The 27,474-nt window shown below is 49.1% G+C and overlaps 2 protein-coding genes across 7 annotated transcripts in view; one reads left to right on the top strand and one right to left on the bottom strand.

The window, feature by feature from the left end:
• The first annotated feature begins 8,276 nt into the window (after nucleotides 1–8,276).
• Nucleotides 8,277–12,483, top strand: MPEG1 (macrophage expressed 1). The gene has a single exon (XM_081538141.1). It carries the CDS (start codon nucleotides 8,431–8,433, stop codon nucleotides 10,582–10,584), a length of 2,154 nt encoding a protein of 717 aa, XP_081394267.1. The 5' UTR covers nucleotides 8,277–8,430; the 3' UTR covers nucleotides 10,585–12,483.
• Nucleotides 12,484–15,329: 2,846 nt separating this feature from the next.
• The window catches only part of DTX4 (deltex E3 ubiquitin ligase 4), a 38,106-nt gene continuing 25,961 nt past the window's right edge, over nucleotides 15,330–27,474 (bottom strand). For all 6 annotated transcript variants that reach the window (XM_081538143.1, XM_081538145.1, XM_081538147.1 and 3 more), the window contains 2 exons: nucleotides 22,096–22,185; nucleotides 15,330–16,578 (listed from right to left, as the gene is read on the bottom strand). In XM_081538143.1, the coding sequence (XP_081394269.1) occupies nucleotides 16,345–16,578; nucleotides 22,096–22,185 (324 nt within the window). In that variant the 3' untranslated portion in view covers nucleotides 15,330–16,344. The remainder of the gene's footprint in view (nucleotides 16,579–22,095; nucleotides 22,186–27,474) is intronic.

The raw sequence follows: 27,474 nt of genomic DNA, 5'->3' as shown, positions 1-27,474 counted from the left end.
GGCCCTTGCTTGGTTTTAGCGCCTCCTGTAAGTGGGACCGCATAGCGTTTGTCCTTTCGCATCTGTCTAGCCCCAGTCTTGACAGGGCTCAGGCAGAAAATTACTTCTGGAATGTGGATGGTCAGCTTCAAACATGCTAGGTGCCCTTCCTAAATGGAATGTCTTGTCCTTTTGTTCCTATTACCTTAGGCCTTGAGGCCACCATTGACTGTTTTTGAATCTTGCTAACAGAGTTCTAAGATTGCAGAGTTTTTACATTCATCCATTTCTTCAGTTAATCTTTCCAACAAATATCTGTTGACTACCTAGGGGGTGCCAGTTGCTTTTCTAGGGAAGGCTGGTATTTGTGGGGACAAATTGTAAGAATAATGAAATATTTCCTCCTTATAAGTTAAATGTGCTTTTCCAAGTTCACCAAACTGTGGTGCTTTTGAACTGTGGTGTTGGAGAAGACTCTTGAGAGTCCCTTGGACTGCAAGGAGATCCAACCAGTCCATCCTAAAGGAAATCAGTCCTGAATATTCACTGGAAGAACTGATGTTGCAGATGAAACTCCAATACTTTGGCCACTTGATGCGAAGAGCTGACTCATTTGAAAAGACCCTGATGCTGGGAAGGATTGAAGGCAGGAGGAGAAGGGGACGACAGAGGATGAGATGATTGGATGGCATCACTGACTCAATGGACATGAGTTTGAGTAAACTCCGGGAGTTGGTGATGGACAGGGAGGCCTGGCGTGCTGCAGTCCATGGGGTCACAAAAAGTCGGACACGACTGAACTGAACTGAACTGAAGCTCACCAAGTACCCTATCCAACCTGATGCTTGCCCTGGAAGTCCCTGTAATTCCCCACGATCCAACAATGAAGGAAGCCTCTAGGCCCCTTGCACTGAGCGTGGTCTTTATCCATCCTCGTTTTGTCATTTAAACAAGATAGACATAGTCACCCCCTCCAGGACCTTTTGGCTGGTGAGCATGTAAGTCAGCCACCTCCTCTCGCTTGCATCTGGAATATAGCATCACTTGCCAAGACGGCCACAGTGCATAAGTATGACCTCAGCCACCAGAAATCACACAGACAATTTGGGCTCAGCTGAAGCAACAGCTTTTTAAGCATCAGAGCTGTCCAGAGACGGTAGGTAGGGAGCCACCCTGCCATGGAAGCATCGAAGCAAAGGGTGGATGACCACTTTGCAAGACAGTAGTGGAGGAGGCTCAAGCCTTGGGCTGAGAACGCGTGTCCCTTCCAATCATGAGATTCCATAATTCTGTGATTCTAAATTAGATGTCAGTAAGCTACAGAGCCCAGGAAAAACTCAGCCTCTGCCTGTTTTTGTAGAAATTTATTGGAACAGTCACGCCATACGTTTGTGTATCATACACACGTAGTTCACACTCTGATGGCAAAGCTGAGTAGTTATCACAGACACCGTTTGGCTGCAAAGCCTAAAACATCTACTAGCTGGCCATTTATAGGAAAAGCTTGTGACTCTCATTCTAAGAGACTCCTGGGATGAATTCTTTGATAAAGCCTCCAATTATTTCCAATTTACCTGTGTTGTTAATCTATGTGGCAGGGCTACCAGATTGTTTTCCTTAAAGATATGCATGTCTTTGTTCAGGATATTAACAAAAAAGATTTAGATGCTCCCTCTGAGTCAGTCTAACTTCCTTATCAATGCTATCAAATGGATGAGGAGAAAAAAAGGCTCCTGAGATGCTCTAATTGGCTTTTCTTCCATTCCCCTTCAGCGAGAATTGAACTGCAGAGTCAGCCTGAAGCCTGCACCAATAAGCTCGGTAAAGCTGAAAGTTGATACACATTGAGATTCCAGCTGGGTTGTACAGAGCTTTACATGGATAGTTTCAGTCAATCCTCTTAATAACTTCATCTACTGTGTAGAGGTACGTCACAGTTGAGGACATGGAGGCTTAGGGAGACTCCAGAACTTGCCCCGAGTCACATATGGAGCCAGGATGCTGCTTATATTTCAATTCTGAAACCTCTATTTCACATCTACCTATATCAGTCTAGCTGTTGAGATATTTTGAGTGACTGTACAAAGCACAACAAAGTCTAGAGATTAAATAGACTCACAGCCCAGCCCATGCTCTTAATCTCGTATTTAGATCACAGAAGAGTAGTCAAGACAATGGGAATATTTCATCAGAGGACCCAAAGCTCCCAATTCCACATAATTCCACGATGGCAGAACCACCTCCCCTAACTTGCTTGTTTTCATGGTTATTTCAAGCAGAAAGAAAAATGGTGGCAATTTTCACTTCAACTCTGCTTGAAGTCTGTCTGAAGATCCTGCAGCTAAAGAGGGAAAGACTGAATGTCAGATGGCTTTTGTATTACCCCAAAATAAAACAAACATAGAAATATGAACTCCTGCCAGCAGTTAACCCAGAGAGGCCAGATGTCACCCAGTCACTTCTTTCACTCAAATCTTCCTCCAGGAGGAAGTTACATGACAGGAAAGACTCTGGGACTAAGAAACAAGAGCATGAGGGAAGTCCCAGTTTCTGATCCTGCGGTGGACAAGGCTCTCTGTCTTCAGCTGAACGAGAATGCAAGAGGCGCTCTTCATATTAGACTGGTGTCATTAGGAAACCTGAAAACTGATCGGAGGGGGAGTAAGGTTGGTCTTAACTGCTCAATCCAGTGGAGCTTAGCTTCAGTTCAGTTCAGTTTAGTTCAATTCAGTCGCTCAGTCGTGTCCGACTCTGCGACCCCATGGACTGTAGCACGCCAGGCCTCCCTGTCCATCACCAATTCCCGAAGTTTACTCAAACTCATGTCCGTTGAGTCAGTGATGCCATCCAGCCATCTCATCCTCTGTCGTCCCCTCTCCTCCTGCCCCCAGTCCTTCGCAGCATCAGGGTCTTTTCCAATGAGTCAACTCTTTGCATGAGGTGGCCAAAGTATTGGAGTTTCAGCTTCAACATCAGTCCTTCCAATGAATATTCAGGACTGATTTCCTTCAGGATGGACTGGTTGTATCCTTAGCTTGGATCTTAGCTTGGAGAGTAGAAAAAAGGAAGCAGTGATTCCAAGGGCTCACCTTGTCAGCTAGACTCTTAAAAGAGCATTAAGTTTGATCTTGGCTACTCCAAAAACAGCGTGTACAAAGGGTACTTGATGAACAGATGCTCAATATGTGTTTGTTTAAGGGGTGGATGAAATAGGCTTCCTGTAGAACGTCCTGGGGAACTGTACTAAGAATGATACTTGAGGCAGCCTCAGATCTCAGTGGAAATTAATGTTGTGATTGATGAGTGATGATTGCTGTGACTGTGTCATAGGGAAGTGGTAGAAATGAAATCTCTGACACAGTATGACTTTCTTCTTCTTTAAGGCAGTGGAAGTATCACTTTAAATCACAGACTTGTATCCTCCAAACCTAAATATGGACACGGCAAAGAGAAAAAAAAAAAAAGAGCAAAAAAGGAAAAGTTGATAAGGATAAAAAGAATTAGAAAAAAATGTGAGGGACACGTGTTGATAGAGAAAAGAAATGAAATGACCAAAGTTGCCACTTTCTGGTCTGTTTAGTGGGAATCTGCAGAATTTCACATGGGTCTCCTGTTTTTACCCACAAGATGAAAAAAATCAAGAAACCACTGTGTTTTGATTTTTGTGGTCAGGACACAAACAGTCCTGATGGGAAGAATGATCTCTGAGGAGAAGGAGCTGACAAAGCAAGGATCGAAACACCAGGTTAGCCATCAGCTACTCAGAAGAGAAAACACTTCACGCTGTGACCAATTCCTCCTGGATTTTCCAGAACCAGGTTTATTCCAGAGTCGTTAGAAGTCACAGCTCTTTAATCCATTTAGACTATTTGACTGTCAGATTTCAGGCTCCTGATACATCCATAGATTTCTGCTAAAACTAAGAAAGGGGGTGGTTGCTCAAACGCAGCCAAATGTTCATCTCTATTTCAGACCGCAGGTGAAATGCAGAAATAGGGAACACTTGGATCCGCTCCAAGCCCACACAGAACTGAACCTCAGACATTGAGTCACGGTTTGGCGCTGCATGAGCTTGTGTCAGAAAGCACGTGTTCACACCGAGAAAGAAAGCGGACCTGGGACTTCCCTCTTGCCTCTTTTTGGAGGAAGTGAAACCACTCTGCTGCAAAGCAGGTGCTCAACTTTTGTAGAAAACTTGCCTTTTTCTTTTTAGAAACTAAAGTTTAGCTTTTAGGCACAAGCCCTTGAGAGCAGCCTTCTGGAGAGTTTATGGAGTTGCCTGGGCCTTTTAGTACAAACAAAAGTGGAAGAAATCTCTGGTGAGCCGAGTAAAGCAAGAAAGGAATGGGTGAAATGCTCTGGTCAGACTCTTGGAGGTTACCTCCTCCTACCTGACCATTATGAGCAGCAATTCCTGCTGGTGGCATGCAAATTTCAGTTGAGCCGAAATTCCCAAATTTGCACTTCTTCTTTCATTGTTTCTCTGTGAATTGAAAAGAGAACTTCCTTGAGCATAGCAAACACAGTCATAGGCTTTGGATCATCTCAGGTGTATGGACATTTCAGAACTACTTGGTTTCTTTTGGTTTTTAACTGTATATTTTTTGCTTAGTTTTCTGAATACAAAAGTAATGATTACTCATCCTAGTCTTTGGGACTTGGTAGATTCTCAATAAAATTTTGTTAAATGAGTAAAAACATGCTCACTGTTGAGAACTCAAAATATGTAGAAGAGAGGAAAGAAGTAAATAATTCATACAACCTGCCTACTAGATATAACTACTGTCAATGAGTCACTTGGGGTATATTCCTCATTATATATGTATATAGCTAAGATCATGTTGAATGTCATGCCTTTTCCTCTTTACATTATGGCATAAAAATTTCTTATGTTGTTAAAATTGTTTGAAAATATAATTACGATGGCTGGAAAATATTTTGTCATATGAATTCAATGTAATTTCACTCTTTTTGGCTCTTTTAGCTATTTCAATTTTTTTTTTTTTTGCTATAACAAAAATGAAGATGAAGGTGGTCCAAAAGTAAGTGATAAGGTGTTTAGAGATATAGGAGCACCTAAATGTAGAATTATCTATTCTCATCTTACTTGTATTCTCATTGAAAAAGAGTGAGACTCCACCAGGATCCATTACAGCCAAAAGAAAAGATAAGAAATTGTCAGCATGTCTCCAAAACAGGGAGAGCGAGTTTTCTGATTCTGATGAACGAGCCCTGAAATAGTTTGAAGACAAGTATATGGATATTTCAACAGACTTATTGGAAGTACTCAAGGGCATTCGGTTCTAACTTTTCTAATTCTAAATCTATAATCACTCTATTGAGCTATAAATGTATAACCTGGGCAGAGACTCGCTTCTCCGGCCAAGTAGAAGCCGGGTGCGTGTTTGCTCAGCCACTCTTTGTGACCCTGTGGACTGTAGCCCTCCAGGCTCCTCTGCCCATGGGATTTCCCAGGCAAGAATACTGGAGTGGGCTGCCGTTTCCTCCTCCAGGGGATCTTCCTGACCCGGGGATTGAACCCGCGTCTCCTGCGTCTCCTGCCCTCGCAGGCGGAGTCTTTGCCACTGAGCCACCGGGGAAGCCCAGAAACTGGGTCCTGGTTCATAAATTAAACCCTCTTGAGTGTCACTGAATTCCCCAGAGCATGATAACTGAGGCATTAATAGACCCAGAATGTGATATTTCTTGGTTTACAGAACACCATCAAAGGTTTTAAAATTTTATTTTATTAAAGTGTAGTTGATTTACAATGTTGTGTTAATTTCTGCTATACAGCAAATGACTCAGACACACATATACGTATTCTTTTTCATATCTTTTCCATTATGAGTCATCACAGTACACTGACTGTAGTTCCCTGTACTATACAGTACGACTTCGCTGTTATCCGTCCCATATATAGTAGTTTGCATCTGCTAACCCCAGACCCCAGTCCACCTCTCCCTCACCCGCCGTCCCTCTTGCCAACCACAAGTCTGTTCTCTGTCTGTGAGTCTCTTTCTGTTTTCAAAAGTTCATTTGTATTATCTTTAGATTCCACAAATAAGTGAAATCATATGATATTTGTCTCTCTCTGACTTACTTCACTTCCTATGATAATCTCTAGGTCCATCAGGGTTGTTGCAAAATGGCATTATTTCATTTTTTTATGACTAGGAAATGTGGAGAAGGAAATGGCAACCCACTCCAGTGTTCTTGCCTGGAGAATTCCAGGTCGCAAAGAGTCAGACATGACTGAGCAACTGAAACACAGTATTTCATTACATCTAAATCTATATGGGCTTCCCAGGTGGCTCAGTGGTAAAGAATCCACCTGCCAATGCAGGAGATGCAGGAGATGCGAGTTTGATCCCTGGGTTGGGAAGATCTGCTGGAGGAGGAAATGGCAACCCGCTTCACTGTTCTTGCCTGAAATATCTCACAGACAGAGGAGCCTGACAGGCCACAGTCCACGCAGTTGTGAAGAGTCGGACATGACTGAGTGACTAAGAACACACACAAAATCCATATACTCCATCCTTTTGCCTGTTGACGGGCACTTATTGCTCCCATGTCTTGGCTGCTGTAAGTACTGCTGCTATGAACACTGTGTGCATGTATCATTCGAATTAGAATTTTCTCCAGAGGTATGCCTAGGAGTAGGATTGCAGGATCACATGGCAACACAACATCAAGGGTTTTTTTTAGATTTTTTAATGTGGTTAAGCGTTAGTTGCTCAGTCGTGTCTGACTCTTGGCCACCTCATGGACTGTATCCTCTGTCCATGGAATTCTCAAGGCAAGAACACTGGAGTGGGTTGCCATTCCCTTCTCCAAGGGATCTTCCCAACCCAAGGATTGAACCAGGTCTCCTGCCCCGCAGGCAGATTCTTTACTGTCTGAGCCACCATGGTAAAAGTCACAGAATATAAAGCATACTGCTTTACTCATAGTTCCCTGTGCAGTTCAGTGGCACTAAATGCATTTGCGTTGTTGTGCAGTCTCACCATCATTCGTTTCTGGAATGTTTCACCCTCCTAACCTGAAGCTCTGCCCCCACCCACGTGGCATACACCAATGCACTTTCCGACTCTGAATTTGACTATGCCAGGTCCCTAGCATCAGTGAAATCAAGCAGTATTTGTCTTCATCTAATGTATATTGGAACACATTTTTAAGGTTAGCTTAATATATGTCCTACAAACAGACTATATCTTCTCTTTTTCCCTGTACTATTCAGCTGCTTCTCATTAGCGATCCACTTCATACACACACATGTCAATGCCAAACGCCCCGTTCACCCCACCCCATTTTCCCTCTTCGGTGCCCATGCGTTTGTTCTCTATGTCTGTTCTCTAAGCAAACAGGTTCATCTGTATCATTTTTTCTAGATTGCATCAAGGTTTTAATAGCAACTAGTGACGCTCTGCCTGTAAAGCTACGCAACTGGCCTCATTATTTCTGAAAACACCTGTCAGCTGCCTCAGTGACAATCCTGCGGTAATTTAATTCCTTGAGATGGCCTTTCCAGAATGCAGACGGGCGGCCTGTGAATTGAAACATGGCTTTTGCAGTCTCAGTCCTGCGTCTGGTTCACGGTGTAAGGGTGCAGTTGGGAGCCATCAGGGTAACATGAAGGTGCAGTTGGGAGTTTCCATTAACTCCTCTGGATTCCCCAGCTTCCACTCAATGTGCTAGTTGTCCCAAGGAACCAACAGAACTGGGCTCCAGTTAAGCCTGGTTTTAGGTCAGTGGGCCTGAGAAGACTGCTTTAAATGTTGAGGTTTAATAGACAGTGTTAGTACAGAAACGCAAATTCATGAAGTTATCTTCTCTTTATGACACAACAAATGAATTGCTGCTTTAAAAAACTGAGTGGTGAAGACCACATTCATTTTTACACATCTGTCTAAGTTACATGCACTTAACCATGGAATGAAAAAATTACAGTTATAAGAGCAGGCACCAAGTTATTGCCAACTATACACAGTGATATTGAAGTCTCAGGAGAGAGTCATTAGGGGAAAGCAGAACCATCAAAAGAGTGAACAAAAAATGAAACCAAAGCTTTCTTTCAAAGTTGAAACGCTCTCCTGGGGGTAACGGCAAAGTGTGTGTGTGTATTTTTCTGGGTGCCCACTGCCAGAGTAACCAGCTGGGCGCTGGGGGAGGTCGAGGGGGCAGTTAGTCTAGCTGACTGTTAAGGATACAGGGCTGGGTTTGCTATCTAGCGCCATACAATTTTTTCTAAGTCCTGATGGACCTTAGTGTTTGAATCAACTCTCATTTCCCCATTTCGAGGTTAGACTAGCCCAAAGAGGAACTGGTGGCTTTAGGAGAACTGCTGAACTTTTCGTTTCAGCAACGGCTTTCTTTCCCATCAGTTCAGTCTGCCCCAAGCTCGCTGGCCACAGCTTAGGACCGGTGGGTCAGGCCGGGGCTGTCTGAGCCATGAACAGCTTCAGAGGTGCCTTTCTAATCTGGGCGGCGGCAACATGGGCTGAAATGGACACATCTTGGGGGGCGACCGATGAGGCTGGGTTTCAAAATTGCAAGAATGCCTTAAAATTACCTGTGCTGTCCGTCCTACCTGGAGGCGGCTGGGATAACCTGCGGAATGTGGACATGGGACGGGTGATGGAGCTGACTTACACTCGCTGCAGGACCACGGAGGATGGACAGTACATCATCCCGGATGAGACCTTCACCATCCCCCAGAAGCAGAGCAGCCTGGAGATGAACTCCAAAATCCTGGAGTCCTGGGTGAATTACCAGAGCAGCACCTCCAACTCCATCAACATGGAGCTCTCTCTGTTTTCCAAAGTCAACGGCAAGTTCTCCCCTGAGTTCCAGAGGGTAAAGACACTTCAGGTGCAGGACCAAGCTGTAACTACCCAGGTTCAGGTAAGAAACCTGGTCTACACGGTCAAAATCAACCCAGATGCAGAGCTAAGCTTGGGGTTTAAGAAGGAGCTCATGGACATCTCGGAGCGTCTGGAGAACAACCAGACCCGGATGGCCACCTACTTGGCAGAACTCCTGGTCCTCAACTACGGCACCCATGTCGTCAGCAGCGTGGACGCAGGGGCCGCTCTCATTCAGGAGGACCACATCCGGTCGTCCTTCCTGCAGGACAGCCAGAGCAGCCGCAGCGCCGTGACCACGTCCGCTGGAATCACCTTCCTGAACATCGTGAACTTCAAATTTGAGGAGAACTACACCTCGCAGAATGCCTTCACCAAGAGCTACCTTTCCAACCGAACTAACTCCAGAGTCCAGAGCATCGGAGGACTTCCGTTTTACCCAGGCATCACCCTCCATGCCTGGCAGCAGGGCATCACCAACCACCTGGTGGCCATGGACCGAGCTGGCCTGCCCCTGTATTTCTTCATCAACACCGAACGACTGCCTGAGCTGCCGGGGCCCTTGGTGAGAAAGCTGTCGAAGACGGTGGAAGCGGCCGTGCGCAGGTATTATGCTGTCAACACCTACCCCGGCTGCACGGATCTCAACTCGCCCAACTTCAACTTCCAAGCCAACACCGACGATGGCTCTTGTGAGGGGAAAATGACCAATTTCTCCTTCGGGGGAGTCTACCAGGAATGCACCCAGTTCTCAGGGAATGAGATTGTCCAGCTCTGCCAGAACCTGGAGCAGAAGAACCCACTGACTGGCAGCGTGTCCTGCCCCTCTGGTTACTCCCCAGTCCAGCTGCTCGCCCAGACCCACGAGGAGGGTTACAACCACTTGGAGTGTTCGCGCAAGTGTACCCTCTTCATCTTCTGCAAGACGGTGTGTGAAGACGTGTTCCGAGTAGCCAGGGCTGAATTCAGGGCTTTTTGGTGCGCAGCCAGAGGCCAAGTATCCGAAAACTCGGGCCTCCTTTTCGGCGGGCTCTTCAGTGGTAAGAGCATAAACCCTTTGACCAATGCCCAGTCGTGCCCAGCCGGTTATTTTCAACTGAGACTTTTTGAAAACCTCAAGGTATGTGCATCTCAGGACTATGAGTTGGGATATAGATTTTCCGTCCCCTTTGGTGGGTTCTTCAGCTGTGCGGTGGGGAACCCCTTGGTGGATTCTGCCGCATCCCAAGACCTGGGGGCACCGTCTCTAAGAAAGTGTCCGGGGGGCTTCAGCCAACACCTAGCCCTCATCAGTGATGGGTGCCAAGTTTCCTACTGCGTCAAAGCCGGGCTTTTCACAGGAGGGTCTCTGCCCCCTGTCAGGCTTCCTCCTTACACCCAACCACCCCTCATGAGTCAGGCTGCCACCAACACTGTCCTGGTGACTAACCCCGAGACGGCCAGCTCCTGGATTAAAGATCCCCAGACCCACCAGTGGAGGCTGGGGGAGCCCCTGGAGCTTCGCAGGGCCATGAAAGTCGTCCATGGAGACAGCGGGGGTCTGTCTGGAGGAGCAGCTGCTGGGCTCACCCTGGGGGTGACCGTCGCCCTGGCAGGGGTCATCGCCCTGGCCATCTGTGGTGCCCGGAAGTCCAGGAAAAAGGGATATCAGGTGCTTCAGGATGAGAAGCAGAGTTTAGCTGCAGGCACTGCCGTGAATGGAGATGCCCTTGACCAAGAGCAGGCGCAGAGTCCTGCCTAGACTCTCCCAGGATGCCGTTTCTCCCCTTCCCATTCAGGCCTTCAAACTTGTCTTTCATTTCTTTTTCTCTCCACTTCTGCCCTCCTAAGTATTGCTGTGTCAAATGCAACAGCAGTCCTTGTGGAACTGGGACTTTCTAGGTCTCTGGGCCAGGAAATAAACAGAGCTACATGGACAAAGTTGGGAGAGAGATTGGAGGGCAGTTGTGACTTTTTAAGCAAAAGTCATCCTGGAGCCTAAAACTTGAGGGGGTTGTCTCTTCTCGATGTGTGTCATTATCTTCACCTGAAAGCGTATGTGTAAGAACGGCAAGGGAGAATTTTCATATTTGGATGTGAAGATGCATTTAATCTGAGGTCAGCTGTGGTTTTCAATTCATGAGCTCTAAGGGTGCCTTTAAATATTATCCTCCCACTATTTTGTGTTTTTTGAAAGCTGTCAGGATTTCATGCTCCTGGAGGCAGACAGAGCCCCCGGAAGACACAGGAGGTCCTGCTTGGCTATCTCATTTTATTTCTGAGGATACTGGTGACTGTGTCATCTCCTCTGGACCACCTCAGCATCCTCTGAACCAGGAGATGGTGCCTAGAGCAAGCCAACTCTTTTCAAGCTCCCCACAGTTAAGACTTAGTGAGACCAGGCCATGCTTGGACTTCAGACTAGGGTCATAAAGTCCTCAGAAAATATTTTAACATTTAAACCTCTCTTAGGAAGGTCAAGGGAGAAAGGATGGTTTGGAGACCAACAGTGAGTAAAGAAAGGGTGACAGCTAGGAAAGATTCTGGTGCTCTTGGGGAACTGGAATTCTTACCCACAACCAGCCGCCTGGTTTCACCCTCTCACCTTCTCATAAGTGGGGCAAAGAAAACAGCTGCAGGTTTGGCTAGATCAGGCCTGACCCCCTCATGTTCCGTTACCCAGGGCCCGTCCCTCTCTCTTCCACAGATGACCACCCTCCCCGCCTTTCTATTCTCCCATCACAAGCACACACACCCCTCAATGCGCACATACACACACCCCACATTCCAAAATTTTTCTGGGGGTGGAAGACAAGAAAGATGCAAGAAATCAAAGTAAACCCACATCTAATTATTGCTTCATCCCCAAAATCTGAACAAGATAGAAAAAACCCAATTATGTATCCTGTTCTTTTCTTTTCTCCAGCAGAAAGGAGGTTGATATGATCAAATCAATGTTCTTAAATGAAATGAAAAAAGACACCCAACGTCATTTGTGGCACATTTATTTCAGTCCCACGCTGACTCCCCTGGGACACCTCGCAGGATGCATGATTGTCACCTGGCATTTGATGCTTTGCCTAATTTTAGTAATGGTCTCACCTAATTGTATAGGGTGACTCGGTTAATATTCTGCACCATTTTTTGAAAGCTATGTATTTCCTCACCAAATCGAATGTCACGGGCGAGTCATCTTCTGTGAAGGATCATTTGTCCTGTCCCCATTTAACACCCCCAGTCACGAGTTTGGCTTCTACCAGGTCCTTCTTCTGGGAGCTTGAACTGGCCCAGGTTGTGGGAAGACAAGAGGGAGGTCACACAGTCACTCCCACTGCGATGCAGAGAAGTGACTCACAGAACTGGAGCTGTGCTCTCAGCCACAGACTTCTGCAACCTCTGTACTTAACCCCTGCTTCTTAAGCATTAAAATGCCTTCCGTCACCTTTGGGGGTTTTGTGGGTATGTTTCAGCCAAGCTAACCACTTTCCTGCCGATACTGACTTCCCTGTGAGTGCTTTGAAGATTACTGAGTCGGATAAACAAAGTATACCTTTAACCTCTGAGACTTTTACTGTACTAACAGCCCACTGAAATGAAAAGCTCTTCACCAACTCATACTTCTAACAACGTTGCATGTAAATATATATTAAAATGTGTACTTAAGGAATGTGTACTCTGTTCACCCAGAGGAAATCAGAATGAGGCAGCCTGAGGTTTACATTCATCACGTTACTTTGCAAAATCCGAGCCCTGTTGGGGGTTTCATAGGTTCTACTGTCTGAGTCCGGCTTTCTTGACAGGCTACCTCAGGCTGGAGTCTGTGGAAACACTGACACAGGCTTCCAAGAAAACCACACTCCGTGGACTGTCAGAAACAAGGACACATTTGGGTGACAAAAAGCCCCTTTGCAGCTGCATTTTATCTTTGTGTTCTCATTCGAATCAGGATTTGAAAAACTGGAGGAGGAAATGGCAACCCACTCCAGTATTCCTGCCTGTGACATCTCCTCTGTGCACAGAGGAGCTTGGTAGGTCGAAGAGCTGGACACCACTTAGCAATTGAGTACGTCTGGAAAACAACAGCCTGTGAGCTATTGAAACATACCTGATATTGTAAGTCAAGTGAGGGGAACTTGAAGAAGCAAACACTCATGGTTTGTAAGATGGTCTTTCCCCTACTGTTTCACTTACTTATTTCCCCTGCCAGGTTGTCTGTTTCTTTAGAGGAACAAGAAGTCAAACTAGGTTATTTGGTCAAATGTGTGGGTAAAGAAGATGTAAAAAAGAGTAGAAAAGGGGACTCTCCCGCTCAGTGGAAGGCCTTGTGGTTGCTCACGGGCTTGGAGCGGTGCCCCAAGTCCTCACCGTCCGCGCTCGGGGGCAGAAAGCAGCCTGACGACGGTTTGCGGGCGTTGTTTGCCGTTTACTGTTCCGCACGTAAACCTCATGAGCACCAGGTGGCGATGTCCACTCACAGAGCAACACCAAGGACTTCAAAACACGTCAGTTACAGTGATTTACAACAGGACAGTCATCTGCTCTCCCCCAGAACCACCCCCACCCCCCGCCCCACCATCAGTGCCAGGGACCACGGACCAGGAAAAGAGGACAGGGGCCCTTCCTTGTACCACACAGGACCTCCCCCCGACCCTCTCGTGCCCACAACACCAGGACAAGCACTTTGGGCCAGGCATGAAACCACAAAGTTCAGGCTTTCCCAAAGGGGCCTGAAAACACAAAGGCAACGACGCACACACACATTCACCTTTCAAGCGATGAGCACATCACGGGGTTTGTCCCCAGTCCCGCGTGTCCTCCCCGGAGACTCAGGAGGGGAGAGACGAGGCTGCTGGTGCTAAGACGATGAGAGGAAAGGCATGGGGTTCCCTGCACGGGGCAGGGAACACAGCAGGGCTTCCGGTGGGGGATGTCGCCCAACCTAGGACTAGGGCTGTACCTTTCCAGGTTAGCATGAGAGGGAGGGCAGAGAAATGCCCCCCACACCCCTTGCCTGGCACAGTGTTAGAAGGGACATGAACGGTTCCTTCTGCCCAGAAAGTCCCACTAGAAGAGCATCAGATGAGGTAGCCCCAACAGAGCATCTTGGGAAGAGACATAGGCCATCAGTAATATCAGCATCCTGAGAGGGGGAGGCTGGAAGGTGTGAAGACGTCTCTCAAAGGGGCACCACCTGCCTGCCTTTTCCCTGCAGCCTCTTCTTTCTGCCCTGGGCCCAGGGCCTTCTCCACTCGCACCCTCTTCTGCCCCACTCAGGGAACTCAGCCTCTCCCCACAGCCTCTGCCAGTTATCAGTCTCCCTTCTTTCCCCACCTGCAGCCACAGCGCTCTATCTGCCGACTCTTGGTCTGTTTCTGCGCACCCTGTGAGTGAGGAGCCGGGACGACGCTGGACAAGGATGCCGAAGATGGGGGAGTGGCCGGGCTTATGATGAGGCCCATCTCTGGCACAGGGTGGTCCGGTAATGGACATGGACTGACATCAAACGCCAAGGGAGGGCTCTCCCGTTGAGTTCGGATGTTTCCTTCCTGGCTGCGGCAGGAAACTGCCCCGTGCTGTGGTGGGCTGGGGGCCGATCTCCTGGTCTGCTGGTGAGATAAATGACTGATGGGCGAGGCTGGAGGGCCTCCTGCCACAGCGCCCTTCGCTGGAGCTAACTAATATCCCTAGACCAGCTTGGCGACTAACACTTTCACTTCTTCCACCACGTGGAAGAGGAGGACAAGCCCAGCACCAGTGCACCCCAGGAGCTGGCTGACACCCAAGCGAACCCACTGGCAGCCCCGTCAGAAGGCCTGCAGGTCTGAGAGCAGGACGCGCAGAGCTGACTCTTGGAAAAGCTTGGCTGCTGCTTCTAACTTCAGTACCGCGTCTGAAGGCTTTTCCATTGCCATTTTTCTAGCATCGAAAACCTCCCAAATACTATGAAATATATGTGCATATATATATATACATATATATATATGTCAGACCCCCAGACACGAGGTATATAAATTCAAATCAGGATCCAGAGCAACTTCCCCCAAACACGGAGTTCAGAGAACCCACTTTCAAAGGGGGCAGAATTGGGGTCCCCTTCTTCACCCCCGTTCTCTCTTCCCTGACCCCCAACTGTCTCCTTCATGGGAGCCGAAGGGAATGTGGGGGAGGGGACAGGCAGGGTCTCAGGCCACAACCCAGACACAGGTTGGACTGGACCCCAAGGTGGTCCCAACCCTCCTGGGAAAGGACTGGATGCTCCCTCATGCACTGGGCCAGCCTGTCATTGAAGAGGGAGATGGGGGTCCCCGAGCCCCCTCCAGGCTCATTAGACAACATGCATGGAGACCCGCTGAGGTCCTCGTGGACTGGCTAAGATTCGGTCTGTATATCTGAAAGAGATATACAAAGGGGCCCGTCCACCCCGCACCCTACACACCCCCCAAGCACAGTTCTGTCTCTGTCTGGGTTCATGTTGACTACGGGACGGACGTCAGATGGTGAGGCACATTGACGGACCGCCGCCTGGCTGTTTAATTCCCATCAGAACTGGGGTCCGACATCTTGCAGAACCAGAGTGTGAGATCATGATGGGACCCTCTGCCAACCTGGCCCAACGCCATGCACACATGCGCACGCACGCGCACACACACACACATGTCCACAGATGGTGCAGAGCCCAGCCTGGGCTCCACTCACAGTGACTGGATGAATCACATGGAATCTTTGAGCTGGTCTGGGATGAGTTGGAAGAGTTGGGCTCCTCTCCCTGAGGACTAATTCAGATGCTAAGTGGGACGCAGGCTCTGGTCTGATCAGAGAGGGGCGGGAGACATCGTGCCCCAGAGAGGAATCCCAGAGTCCCTCCGTCTGCATAAGAGAATCAGATACCTCTTTGGACAGGTCAGAGGGGTGGGCAGGAGGCGGGAGCAGCCAGGACCGTGATGGGAGCTGAGATGCTCCCAGAAGCCCTCGCTGCTCTGACCCTCTTGGCAAGAAGCACTTTCTCGCTGTACATAGAGGCATCGATTGCCGATGTCGCAGCAGTTTAGCGGTTCACCCCTTTGACCCTCAGTCTTGCACAGTGAGAGCTCCTCACCTCCAGGGGAGGAGAGAAAAGTAGAAACTCTGCTCTCAAAGCAGAGTGGAAGCAGCAAGAAGCCAGCCAAGGCGGGCACCTCGGGCTTCACAAGGCCAGGGTAAGGGGTGCCCATACCCCAAGTGTGCTGACCGTGACCCCTGCTGGGGGTGTGTGAGGGGAGGAGTCCCTGCCTACCCAGCACCAAAACTCCACGGGAACAGACGGAGGGCGGCCCTCACCCCATCCCATGGCCTCTGCGTGTTGGATGAGGTTTGTGAACGACACACCCTTACTCACTCTGGCTCCCCGCTGTGGCTGGAAGGATGGGAGATGGAGAGGGCACAAGGGGGTCGGGAGGCTCAGCAACAACTTCCACCCTGACTCCCCTACTTCCTTCCCTGTGGTCCCCACACCCCTGCCACCCCAAAGCCCCGTCCCCCCAGCTCAGTCCTTCTCCTGGGCAGTGCTGTCCTCGGAAATGCCCTGGGCGGCCAGCTCAGCCAGCACGTTATCCAGGTAGTTGGCGTCTGGGTAGCCATGGCCAGTGAGATTAGAGCCAAACTCTGTCTTGTGATGGACCTCGTTCCAGATGACAGTGTCTGACTCGCCCGTGGTGCTGGATGTACCGATGGCGAAGATGAGGCGGCGGTCCCAGGCCACAAGCAGCAGCTTCAGGACCTGAGAGAAAACGGGGCAGATCAGAGCCAGACATACAGTGCTGGTCAAAGACCATCCACGGGGAGGACGCTCTCCCCGCCCTGGGGTCCCAGCCCTCCCCGCATGACAGTGCTCCAAGCAGCACAGGGAATGGACAGGAATTGGAAAGTGGAGTCAGGGACCTGGCAGGTTCAGTCTTGACTCTGTCACGGATGAACCGTATGACCTTGGACAAGTTACATGACCTCTCTGAGCTTTCAATGGTACCACTTACCTCCAAAGGTTGAGTGTCTTAGGGGGCCCTACACTCTGAGTAGTTTCACAGTAGCACCTGATGTATCCATTCAACTAACGTTAGGGCCAAGCATCATGTATGCTAAGTCACTTCAGTCGTGTCCAACTCTTTGTGACCCCATGGACCGTAGGCCACCAGACTCCTCTGTCCACGGGATTCTCCAAGCAAGAATACTGGAGTGGGTTGTCATTTCCTGCTCCAGGGGATCTTCCTGATCCAGGGATTGAACTAGCATCTCTTACATCTTCCGCAATGGCAGGTGGGTTCTTTACCATTAGCATCACCTGGGAAAGCAGCATCACAGCTGCATTTTAAAAGCTGAGATCTAGGAATTCAAGGCTCTTATGGAGAATCTGAGATCTTCTCTCAGCGCCGGAGTGTGGCATTAACTGATGCACAGCTAAAGTTGTGCAATGCTTCTCCAGGGACATGGTAGAAGTGTTTTGACTTCTTCCAGGCTATTTCATAGTTATTTTTTCATCTGATCCTCACAACCACCCTTGGCTGTGAGGCTCAGATGGAAAAACCTAGCACCAGGTCTGGCAGGTGCTATCATTACCTCTGAGTTATGGGTGAGGCTCAGAGAGGTGCGAGGACTTGCAGAATGTTTTAAATCAGCTACACTGAGAAACAGTCTTGGCTGAGGAAGACAAATGCCTGACACCCTGACCAGTGTGAAGAAGGCACCTGATAAAAATGCACTGGATTCAAAACCGAACGACTGTACTCACGGTGAGAGCTGGAGGTGAGGAATCTTAATAGTGATCAGACTGGCAGGGGCTTCCTAGTGGCTTCGTGGTAAAGAACCTGCCTGCCGGTGCAGGTGATGTGGGTCCAATCCCCGATCCGGGAAGACCTCACATGCCTCGGAGCTCGTGAGCCACGATCATTAGAAGCCACAACTACTAGCCCTTGTTCCCCAACGACTGAAGCTCCTGCACCCCAGAGCCCGTGCTCTGCAATAGAGAAGCCACCGCAGCTAGAGAAAAGTCTGTGCGGAGCCAGCATGAAGACCCAGCACAGTCAAAGAAAAAGAAAGACTGGCAGATGCTGAAACTAAGAGCCACCGTTTTCTGAGTGTTTACTTACTAAGTGCCAGGCTCTGGTTCATATAATGGTCCTAACAGTTGGCTACGACAGGATGCTCATTATCCCTTCTCTGCGGAAGAGGAAATAGGTTCGGAAGATAACAGATGTGTCTGGGTCATGCAGCTCAAAAGTGCCAGAGTGGGGCCCTGACTTCAGGACTGCCTGCCTTTACATTCTGGTCTCAAGCATGACTCTGCTGACCCGCAGGTGGGCGTCAGGATAGATTTCGTGGAGGGGATGCTTGTGAGTTGAGTCTCAGAGACGGGGTAGGATTTGAGGTGTATTGATAGAGAAGAATGTACAGGCAAAGGAAAGACACATCATCCAAGGCATAGCTCACTGCTGCCACTGCACTGGGCATTTCACAAATGCTTATTGTGATTGTTGCTTAGTTGTTACATTGCATCCGACTCTTTGATGACCCCATGGACTGCAGCCTGCCTGGCTCCTCTGTCCATGGAATTTCCCAAGCAAGAACACTGGAGTAGATTGCCATTTCCTTTTCCAGGGAATCGTCCCAACCCAGGGATCAAACCCATGTCTCCTGCCTTGGCCGGTGGATTTTTTACCACTGAGCCACCAAGGAAGCCCCCCATAAATACTGTATGTGCTAGCTGCTCAGCTGTATTTGACTCAGTGACTCCTTGGACTGTAGCCTGCCAAGCTCCTCTGTCCATGGGATTCTCCAGGCAAGAATACCAGACTGGGTTGCCATTTCCTCCTCCAGAGGATCTTCCCAACCCAGGGATTGAACCCGAGTCTCCCGCATTGCAGGCAGATTCTTCACAAATGTGAAGAAACTCTTCACAAAAAAGAATTCTTCTTTTAATTCTTACAACATCCTGGCCACAGAGCTAGAAATGATCATACTCTTTCAAAGATTAGGAGACCGAGACTTAAATCAACTTCATGTCCATTTCCCACATATGGTAAATGGCAGGAATAGGATTTGAAGCCGGGCTGGTCTGGCTTCAGAGCTTATGCTCTATCACCTTGCTCCTCAAAGGAACCCAGGGTGAGGGTCTGGGAACAGCAGACATAGGGGGATAAGGGTGAGAAATTGGTGGGAAGGGACAATTCAGATCCAAACTGTGGTAGGTCTTGTCTACTGAACTGAGAAATCTGTCCTTGTAAAGAAGGAAGGGAAAACCATCCTAACAGTTTTGAGTTGTTTTCTCTCACTTTATTTCTGTTAAACATAGGAGACTGACATGAGAAACTGTGTTTCAGGATCACTATTCTGGTGTCAGATAACTAGTTTGGAGGATTAGGAAAAGATTCACGTGGTTCAGAGGGCAGTGCAGGGAGGGATGTATGGCTCAGGGCCAGAGTCTACGATGCTCATGCGTCCAGTCTGGTTCCAGGGATACAGAACCTAGTAAGTCCTCTAGATACGAGCGAGTTCTGTTCTGACAACGCATCCGTAAGTCCAACCCCACTAACACAAACAGCTATACAGTAAAGTACCATAATAGTAGTTTGTAATACTTTTCACACAAATAATACATAAAAAAACAAACAAAAAATAAGGAAAACGTTTTTAAGCTTACAGTACTGTACCTTGGATGTGAGAGTTGGAGTATAAAGAAAGCTGAGCATCAAAGAATTGATGCTTTTGAACCGTGGTGTTGGAGAAGACTCTCGAGAGTCCCTCGGACTGCAAGGAGATCCAACCAGTCCATCCTAAAGATCAGTCCTGGGTGTTCATTGGAAGGACTGATGCTGAAGCTGAAACTCCAATACATTGGCCACCTGATGCGAAGAGCTGACTCGTTTGAAAAGACCCTGATGCTGGGAAGGATTGAAGGCAGGAGGAGAAGGGGACGACAGAGGATGAGATGGCTGGATGGCATCACCGACTCAATGGGTATGAGTTTGGGTAAGCTCTGGGAGTTGGTGATGGACAGGGAGGCCTGGCGTGCTGCGGTTCATGGGGTTGCAAAGAATCGGACACGACTGAGCGACTGAACTGAACTGAACTGAACAGCACCTTGAAAAGCATAGTACGACAGGTGGCACACGGGGGCTGGCACTGGGTGGACGGGCAAGAGGCATTACTGATTAGAGGAGGGAGAGGACGTGGGAGACGGTGCAGCTGAGGGACCGTCAGCAACAGGAGACGGGGGCGCGCTGCAGTGCCATGCACGCCGGATGCTGATGGAACGCGCGCTCGAATCTTCCAAAGTTCACAACTTTAAGGTTCGAACGTAGGGGACTTACTGTATGTTATTAACATGAAGAAGGAGACCTGACGGAAAAATAGCTCTTGGCAAGAGGATTCTTGTTTTAACCACTGGACTTGATGGTGGGGTTGTTTAGCCAGCATTTGGGGCTGCAGGCCTCGGGGGTAGAGACTTGGTGGCTCTGGGCAAACGGGCACCAGGACTGGCCCTGACTCAGAATCTGGGGACACTGCACTGGGCACCTCTTCAGGATGATGTGGTTGATTCTCTTCTTGTCCCAGACTCTCTGCTTCTCCCCCCTGAGAGACTCTAGGCACACTCTTTGCCGAGGAGCCTCCTGGTAAGCTGGACACCAGCTCCTGGTCTGGCTTGCTCATGACTTGCGGGAGCCTATGAAAGGTATGGGGCTTCCCTGGTGGTGCAGATGGTAAAGAATCTGCTTCCCAATGCAGGAGACGTAGGTTCAATCCCTGGGTCGGGAAGATCCCCTGGAAGAGGAAATGGCAACCCACTCCAGTATTCTTGTCTGGAAAATCCCATGGACAGAGGAGGCTGGCGGGCTACAGTCCATGGGGTCACAAAAGAGTCGGACACAACTGAGCAACTAAACAACATGAGCAGAGGTAACAAGCTTCAGGGGGAAGCTTTGATGGGATTGCACACTCCCCTTGGATTCTCCCTCAGTCCTCTGCCCCATTCCATGGGGAGCGGATGGACCAGGGAAGCAAAACTCTTTCTCCTTGAATTTTAGAACCGGATCAGTGAAAGCTAACCCACAGCAGCACCTGGGCCACAGTCAGTAACACCAAACTGTGTGAGAAATGAGCGCTGGCTGGAGGAAGCCACCGAGGGTTAGAGGCTGTTTGTTACACGCCACGACCTAGAGACAGCTAACAAAGATGCACCTCTTGGCCAATAAGTCAACAGTTCTTTTCGCTTTTGAGATCAGGAAAGGTTTTTAAAAACCCAGTGATTTTTCTGGCCTTATCCACAGAAAAAATGAACATGAAATTTTAATTCTAAATTTAGAGTTCATGGAACCACTGAAGCCTCCCCAGGAATCACTAGGAATCCAGAAACCCAGCGATTTTTCCCTCTGCTGTTTTGGGGAAAGTCAAAGTGTTCATTGACTGAGTCCCTAGTAGCTCATTGGTAACGAATCTGCCTGTCAATGCCAGCAACTTGAGTTGAATCCCTGGGTCGAGAAGATCCCCTGGAGAAGGAAATGGCAACCCACTGCAGTGTTCTTGCCTGGAAAATCCCATGGACAGGGAAGGTTAGTGGGCTACGGTCTATGGGTTCACAAAGAGTCAGCCATGACTTAACAACTAAATAACAACAAAAATCTTCATTACAGAAAAAAAGTAAAATCCCACAAATTAAGATCCTGGCCCCAGAGCAGCACTTCCCAAGCGTTCAGATGCTGTCAGGGCACCTGAGATCTGGTTAAAATGAAGCAGTTCTAAGGTCCTGGATTTACATCGCGCTCCCAGGTGTTGCTACTGGTACTCTTCCCAGGACCTGCCGTTAAGCAGCAAAGCTCTAGAGTACGAACCTAAAATAGATGAATCATTGCCCATAAAATCTAGGAGAGAAAACAGCCAAAAGTCCAGTCCCAGCACCCTAAAGAAGTAAAACTGTTATCATATCTCCACACCTCTAGCTGACTGCACTACGACTTGGGACTTTTTTTTTTGGACCCAGACCATTTGTAAAGTCTTTATTGAATCTGTTACAATATTGCTTCTGTTTTCATTTTGGTGATTTCGTTGCAAGGCATCGGGGATCTTAGTTCCCCGACCAGGAATCGAACCAGCACCCTTGCATTGGAAGGCGGAGTTTTGACGCTGGACCATCAGGAAATCTCTCTACGGTGACTTTATTACACGGGCATCTAGAGCTCAGAGAGCCGGTTCCGCTCAGCACCACTGGGAGCAGAGCTGGGGCCGGGACGCTGACCCCTGCGCTCACCTTTCTCCCTTTCTCGCTGTCTGGGAGGTAACAGTGTCGAGGGAAGCCACGGGCGCTGAAGCTTTTCCCAGGATTTGGGTGTTCTGGCCCCTGAAAGCAGCAGAAAGAGAGCAAAGAGCATTTTTAAAAGTCTTTCAGGTAAGGGCTGTGATTGATCCAAATATTATCATCCAAATAATAATAGCCATCAAGTCTAGACAGAGAACAGACCCAAAGAACGATGGGGCGGTGATTCACCACATACTGGGGTCCTTGGACCCGGGTCAGGACTCAGAGCTGGGGGCCTCCCCGCTGTGTGAGCAGGAGCTGCTGTCTCTGGGGCTGTCGGTGTCCCATCCCTGAAGGAGGGAAGACTTGCGATGCTCCCCTTGTGGGACCTGATGACTGTTAGGTGAGCCGGGCGCACTCTCAGAACCCAGGGGCTGTTTATATCATCTTCGTCAGCATCTCTTCCGGCTCTTTTGTTTCACAAAAGAGGAGAACTGCAGCCCCAGGGGTTAAATGACTTCCACAATGTTGCCAAAACCTTGGCCCAGGTTTCCTGGAGCGTACTCTGGATTGTTTCACCGCTGAACTACTCAGGATGACCCAAGTGCTTCTGACCTCTGAGCCAAGAGCCAAGAGATCAGAATGATCCGAATGACTCTCGGGGATTTTCTCCTTGGTCCTCACGGTTTCGGTTTGTTTTCTTATTGAACAATATACCTTGGCATGTGCATGACTAATAATCTCCTAAGATTTCAACTGTCACCACCCAACACCCCCGTGAAGCAAGCCGTCTCAGGCCGCCAGGTGAGAAAGAAACTGAAGCCAAGTTTAGGCCAAAGCCAGTCTCCCTAACCAGGGTTCAGGACGGTCTACAGGCCCATGAGACGCTTGTGAAAAATGAGGGCGTCCCTCCCAGTATCAACACACATATCCCCCTACGAACACGCGCTTGTTTATCATTTCTGAGCGCCCGGCCCCCTTCAGAGGGGTGAAACCCTGCTTTAAAGTCCCTTCTAGACGAAGCCGCTATAATATCGATGATTCCACACCGCTCCTGGCACAAGCTGTCACACGGTAGATCAGTAACTATCTCCCGGCTAAACAAATGAATGAGTCGTAACCAAACTGCAAGAAAACACAGATTTCCCATTTTCTCTTACTATACATGACAGTTCCAAAATGATTCAAAAACTATGTGATTAAAACAAAGATGAGTAGCATGGTTCAGACTGTCTATGATTTTGCAAACTGGGCAGCATGAGTCCAGTGAGGCCTCAGGGAAGGAGAGACTACAGGCATCAAAAAGAGGCTGCAGTGTCTTCTGGGAGACGCGGGACCGGAAGCTTCTGAACTTTCCGTTCACCTAAAAGCACACTGACCACATTCCCACGGCCACGGCTGTTTCTAAGCCAGGCTGGACGACCGGCGGCCAGTTCTGACCGCGGCTCTGCCCCTCTCCTGCCCAGGACTTGTCTGTCATGTGGCCAGTGCAGACGCCTGCCCAGCACCAGCTCAGCTCAGCAGTCACGACTCGCCCCGGGCCCTCTCACAGTTTCTCCCCCGGAGAATCATCTCCTGCAGGGAAGGCAGAGCTTACAGGTCCTCACTTCTCGTGACAGCCCAAGGCCTGCGTGGTCCTTGGAGTCTCCAGGGATGGACGTGGCACGGAGGATACAGCCGCTGACTCTCGGCGGAGGTCTATGGACTGGCCATCAGGACAGTGCCCAGATGCGTGCTCTTTGACACAAGCTTGGGTTTTCCTGGGGGAACCGTGGCGCCTACAGAGGCAGCAGGTGGGCACCTCTGGACCCTCATGCGGGCTCTCCGCCCTCTGTCCCTGAAGCCCGGGAAAAATGCCGCATCCCCCCAAGTGCTTTCCTCACCCCGAACTTTGCCCCCTGCAGTCTGTCCTGCTTCCCACCAAGGCCGTGGGCTGTTTCTCGGGATTCCCATATTTCCATTCATTTCCCCATCAGCCCCCTTGGCAGCCCTAGAGTCACCCCTGAAGTCTCATTTGTCCTCACATCCAACCGCATCTCCCTGGTCCAGGTCCCTCCAACCTCATCTCCCTGGTCCAGGTCCCTCCTGGGGTCACTACTGGAAGCAGTGGTCCCCTTACTGGGCGGTGAGGTCATTTTGACTCTTTGGCCAGACTGGCTCTGCTAAAGCATCATCCCAACCATGTGACTTCCCATGACCCTAACCACCTGCCCAGCGACCTTCAAGGACCAGCCACGCCCCTGGCCTGCCGAGGAGAGTCTGCGGTCCCTGCCCCAGTGGTCAGGGCCTCCCCAGACTGGGTCACTGTCTCCCCCCGCTGCCTGCTCCCTCCTCCTCCCCACCACTTGGGCAACTCACCCAAATTAAACTTCTTTACAGGCCTTCTACAGAGCTCCTGTCTCTCCTCTGAAACTCTGCTGTGCCCGCCAACTCAAAAATGTTTCCCTTTATGGTGGCCAGGGGGAAGGATGGAGGGAAGGACTAGTTAGGGAGTCTGGGATGGACACGCAGACACTGCTGTAGTTAAAAGGGATAACGAGCAAGGACCTGCTGTACAGCACGTGCAGCTCTGCTCAATGTCACGTGGCCGCCTGGATGGGAGGGGAGTTTGGGCACATGGACAGGTACAGCTGAGCCCCTTTGCTGTTCACCCGCACCGATCACAACATTGTTAATCGGCCGTATCCCAGTGTGGGCTTCCCTGGAGGCTCAGCTGGTAAAGAGTCCGCCTGCAGTGCGGGAGACCTGGGTTCCATCCCTGCATTGGGAAGATCCCCTGGAGAAGGGAAAGGTTACCCACTTCGGTATTCCGGCCTGGAGAACTCCATGGATAGTCCATGGGGTCTCAAAGAGTTGGACACAACTGAGCGACTTTCACTCTCACTTTCTATATCCCAGTATAAACTAAAAAGTCAAAGAAATAATAAAACGCTAAAAACTTTCTCTTCCATTTCTTCATTGTCTTTGCTCTACGACCGAGGGCCCTGCCCCAGAACGGCTCCTCTGACTCTCCCAGACAGATAGACATAGGCCCCCTTCCTTGCCCTGACAAGTAGCATACCCAGAAATGATGGGGGTGAGGTACTGAGCATCTTGGTCCTGTGCCCGGGACCTCAAACATTATCACCCATCTTTACAAAACCCTTGCATGTTACCTTCCTGCTTGTGCAGAGAAAGAAACACGGCTCAGGAGGGTCAAGCGGTCAAGGCCCAAAATCCCCTGCAAAGGAGGAAATCATCCAAGAATCAGAACCCGGGTCCATCAGACTCTGAAGTCCTGGTCTTATCTCTGTCCCTTCACCCAGCCTGCTCTCCACAGCCTTTATCAATGGTGCACATCAGTTTTCACTCTAGAGCTCAGTGATGTGTACTTATTTCTTCTTGACTAGTTGGTAAGTCCTTCAAAGAAGAACTATGTTTTTTGTTCAAGTCTTCTGCAGGCTGTTACATTTCCCTGTTTTATTCCCTCCTGGTCCCCCCGGAATGAGGGCTTTAGAGGAGGAAAGACTGTGTCTGCGTCACTGACCATCTTCCTCTAGCACCTAGTTTGGCCTACAGTTGACACTCAAATATTTGTTAAGTAAAAGCTAAAAGGGAGAAAGGAGGGTAAACTGATAAATATTTGGTAAATAAAGGAATCCAGTGAGCCCCCTGAAACATTTAGAAAAAGCTTCAATGTGTGAAGGAAGGGACATATTTGTATCTGTTGTTGTTCAGTCGCTTAGTCATGTCCTGCTTTTTGTGACCCCATGGACTGTGGCCCGCCAGGCTCCTCTGTCCATAGGATTCTCCAGGCAAGAATACTGGAGTGGGTTGCCATTTCCTTCTCCAGGGGATCTTCCTGGACCAGGAATCGAACCCACATCTCCTGCATTAGCAGGTGGATTCTTTACCACTCAGCCACCTGGGAAACTCCACATTTGTATTGACTGCCAGGGAAATTGTTCAGTTTCTTCCTATGGGCTGTCTTTAGAAGAATCACAAGAAAGACATACCCACAAAAGTCAAGGACTATCAACTTGTAGATGCAAATACCATCTGACAAAAAAGATTTCACTTCTAGAAAATTATTTTGTGGAGATACTCACAGGCCTGAGAGATTATTCATTATGTCATTATTTGTTAGAGCAAAAGGTTGGAAACAATCCATACGCCCATCACATGGAGACTGCTGTATGCAAATTATGGTCCCTTTATACAAGGGATGATTATGCAAAGCTAAGGAAGAATGCGGAAGCTCTCTCTCTACGGACAAGGGAAGATCTACCGTCTATACTGTGCATTGAAAATACAGCTTGCAGAACAATGTGGTTGATGCGTCACCCTTTGTGTGAAGCCGGGAAGAGTGGAAGAAGTCTTTGTTGCAAATGCACAAAGAACCCTGGAAGGATGCATAAGAAAGTAAGGACAGCGGTGGTGAGGGGGAGGCTGAGACGGGACGGAGGGGCCCCAGAGTGGGAAGGAGACTTTCCACAGCATAACATCGTCTTAGCAGCTCAGGCTGCTCTAACAGAATGACGTCAAAAACAACAGAAATTCATTTTTCACAGTTCTCGAGGCTGGGGAGTTTAAGACCAAGGTGTCAGCGATTCAGTGTCTGATGAGACTGTACTGCATAAATTGTTTGCTTTCACAGGTTCACAGCTGGAGACGAAGTGGCCTCAGGATGAATAGTACCTTCAGTCTCATCTCGCTCTGGTTTAGATGATATTTAAAAAGACTTTGGACTTAGACTTTAAAGTGTATGCTGGGGCCCTTCCCTGGTGGTCCTGGGGCTAAGACTCTGTATTGTCAAAGCGGGGGGCCCGAGTTCGATCCCTGGTCAGGGAAATAGATCCCACATATCGCAACGAGACCCGGAGCAGCCAAATAAATAAATAAACACTTTAAAAAAAGAATAAAGTGGTGCTGGACTGTGCTAAGACTTTGAGGACTATTGGGAAGGAATGAATGTATTCTGTGGGTAGGAAGGACACAAATTTTGAGAGGCCAGGGGCAAAAAGCTATAGATTGAAAGTCTGGGTTCCCACCAAAATTAACATGTTGGGATCCATCCCCAGTGTGACGGTATTAGGAGGTGGGAGTGTTCTGCGGCGGGTGATCAGGCGGAGCCCTTATCAAGGGTGGTGTGTGTGTCTGTGCGTGTCAGTCGCTCAGTCGTGTTGACTCTTTGAGACCCCATGGATGTAGCCCACCAGGCTCCTCTGTCCATGGGATTCTCCAGGCCAGAATACTGGAGTGGGTTGCCATTTCCTTCTCTGATGAGTCGGGTGAGCCCCCTTATAGAGGAGACATGAGGCAGCTCCCTCACCCGACTGTCACGTGAGGACACAGCGAGAGGATGAGCTACGAACCAGGAAGAGGGTTTCGCCAGACCCTGAGTCTGCCGGC

This window comes from Giraffa tippelskirchi, chromosome 11, assembly GCF_054371585.1.
Source record: "Giraffa tippelskirchi isolate mGirTip1 chromosome 11, T2T-mGirTip1v1.2.pri, whole genome shotgun sequence".
NCBI lineage: Eukaryota > Metazoa > Chordata > Mammalia > Artiodactyla > Giraffidae > Giraffa > Giraffa tippelskirchi.
The sequence above is the reverse complement of the archived record's forward strand: the minus strand, read 5'-3'. Positions and strand labels throughout refer to the sequence as shown.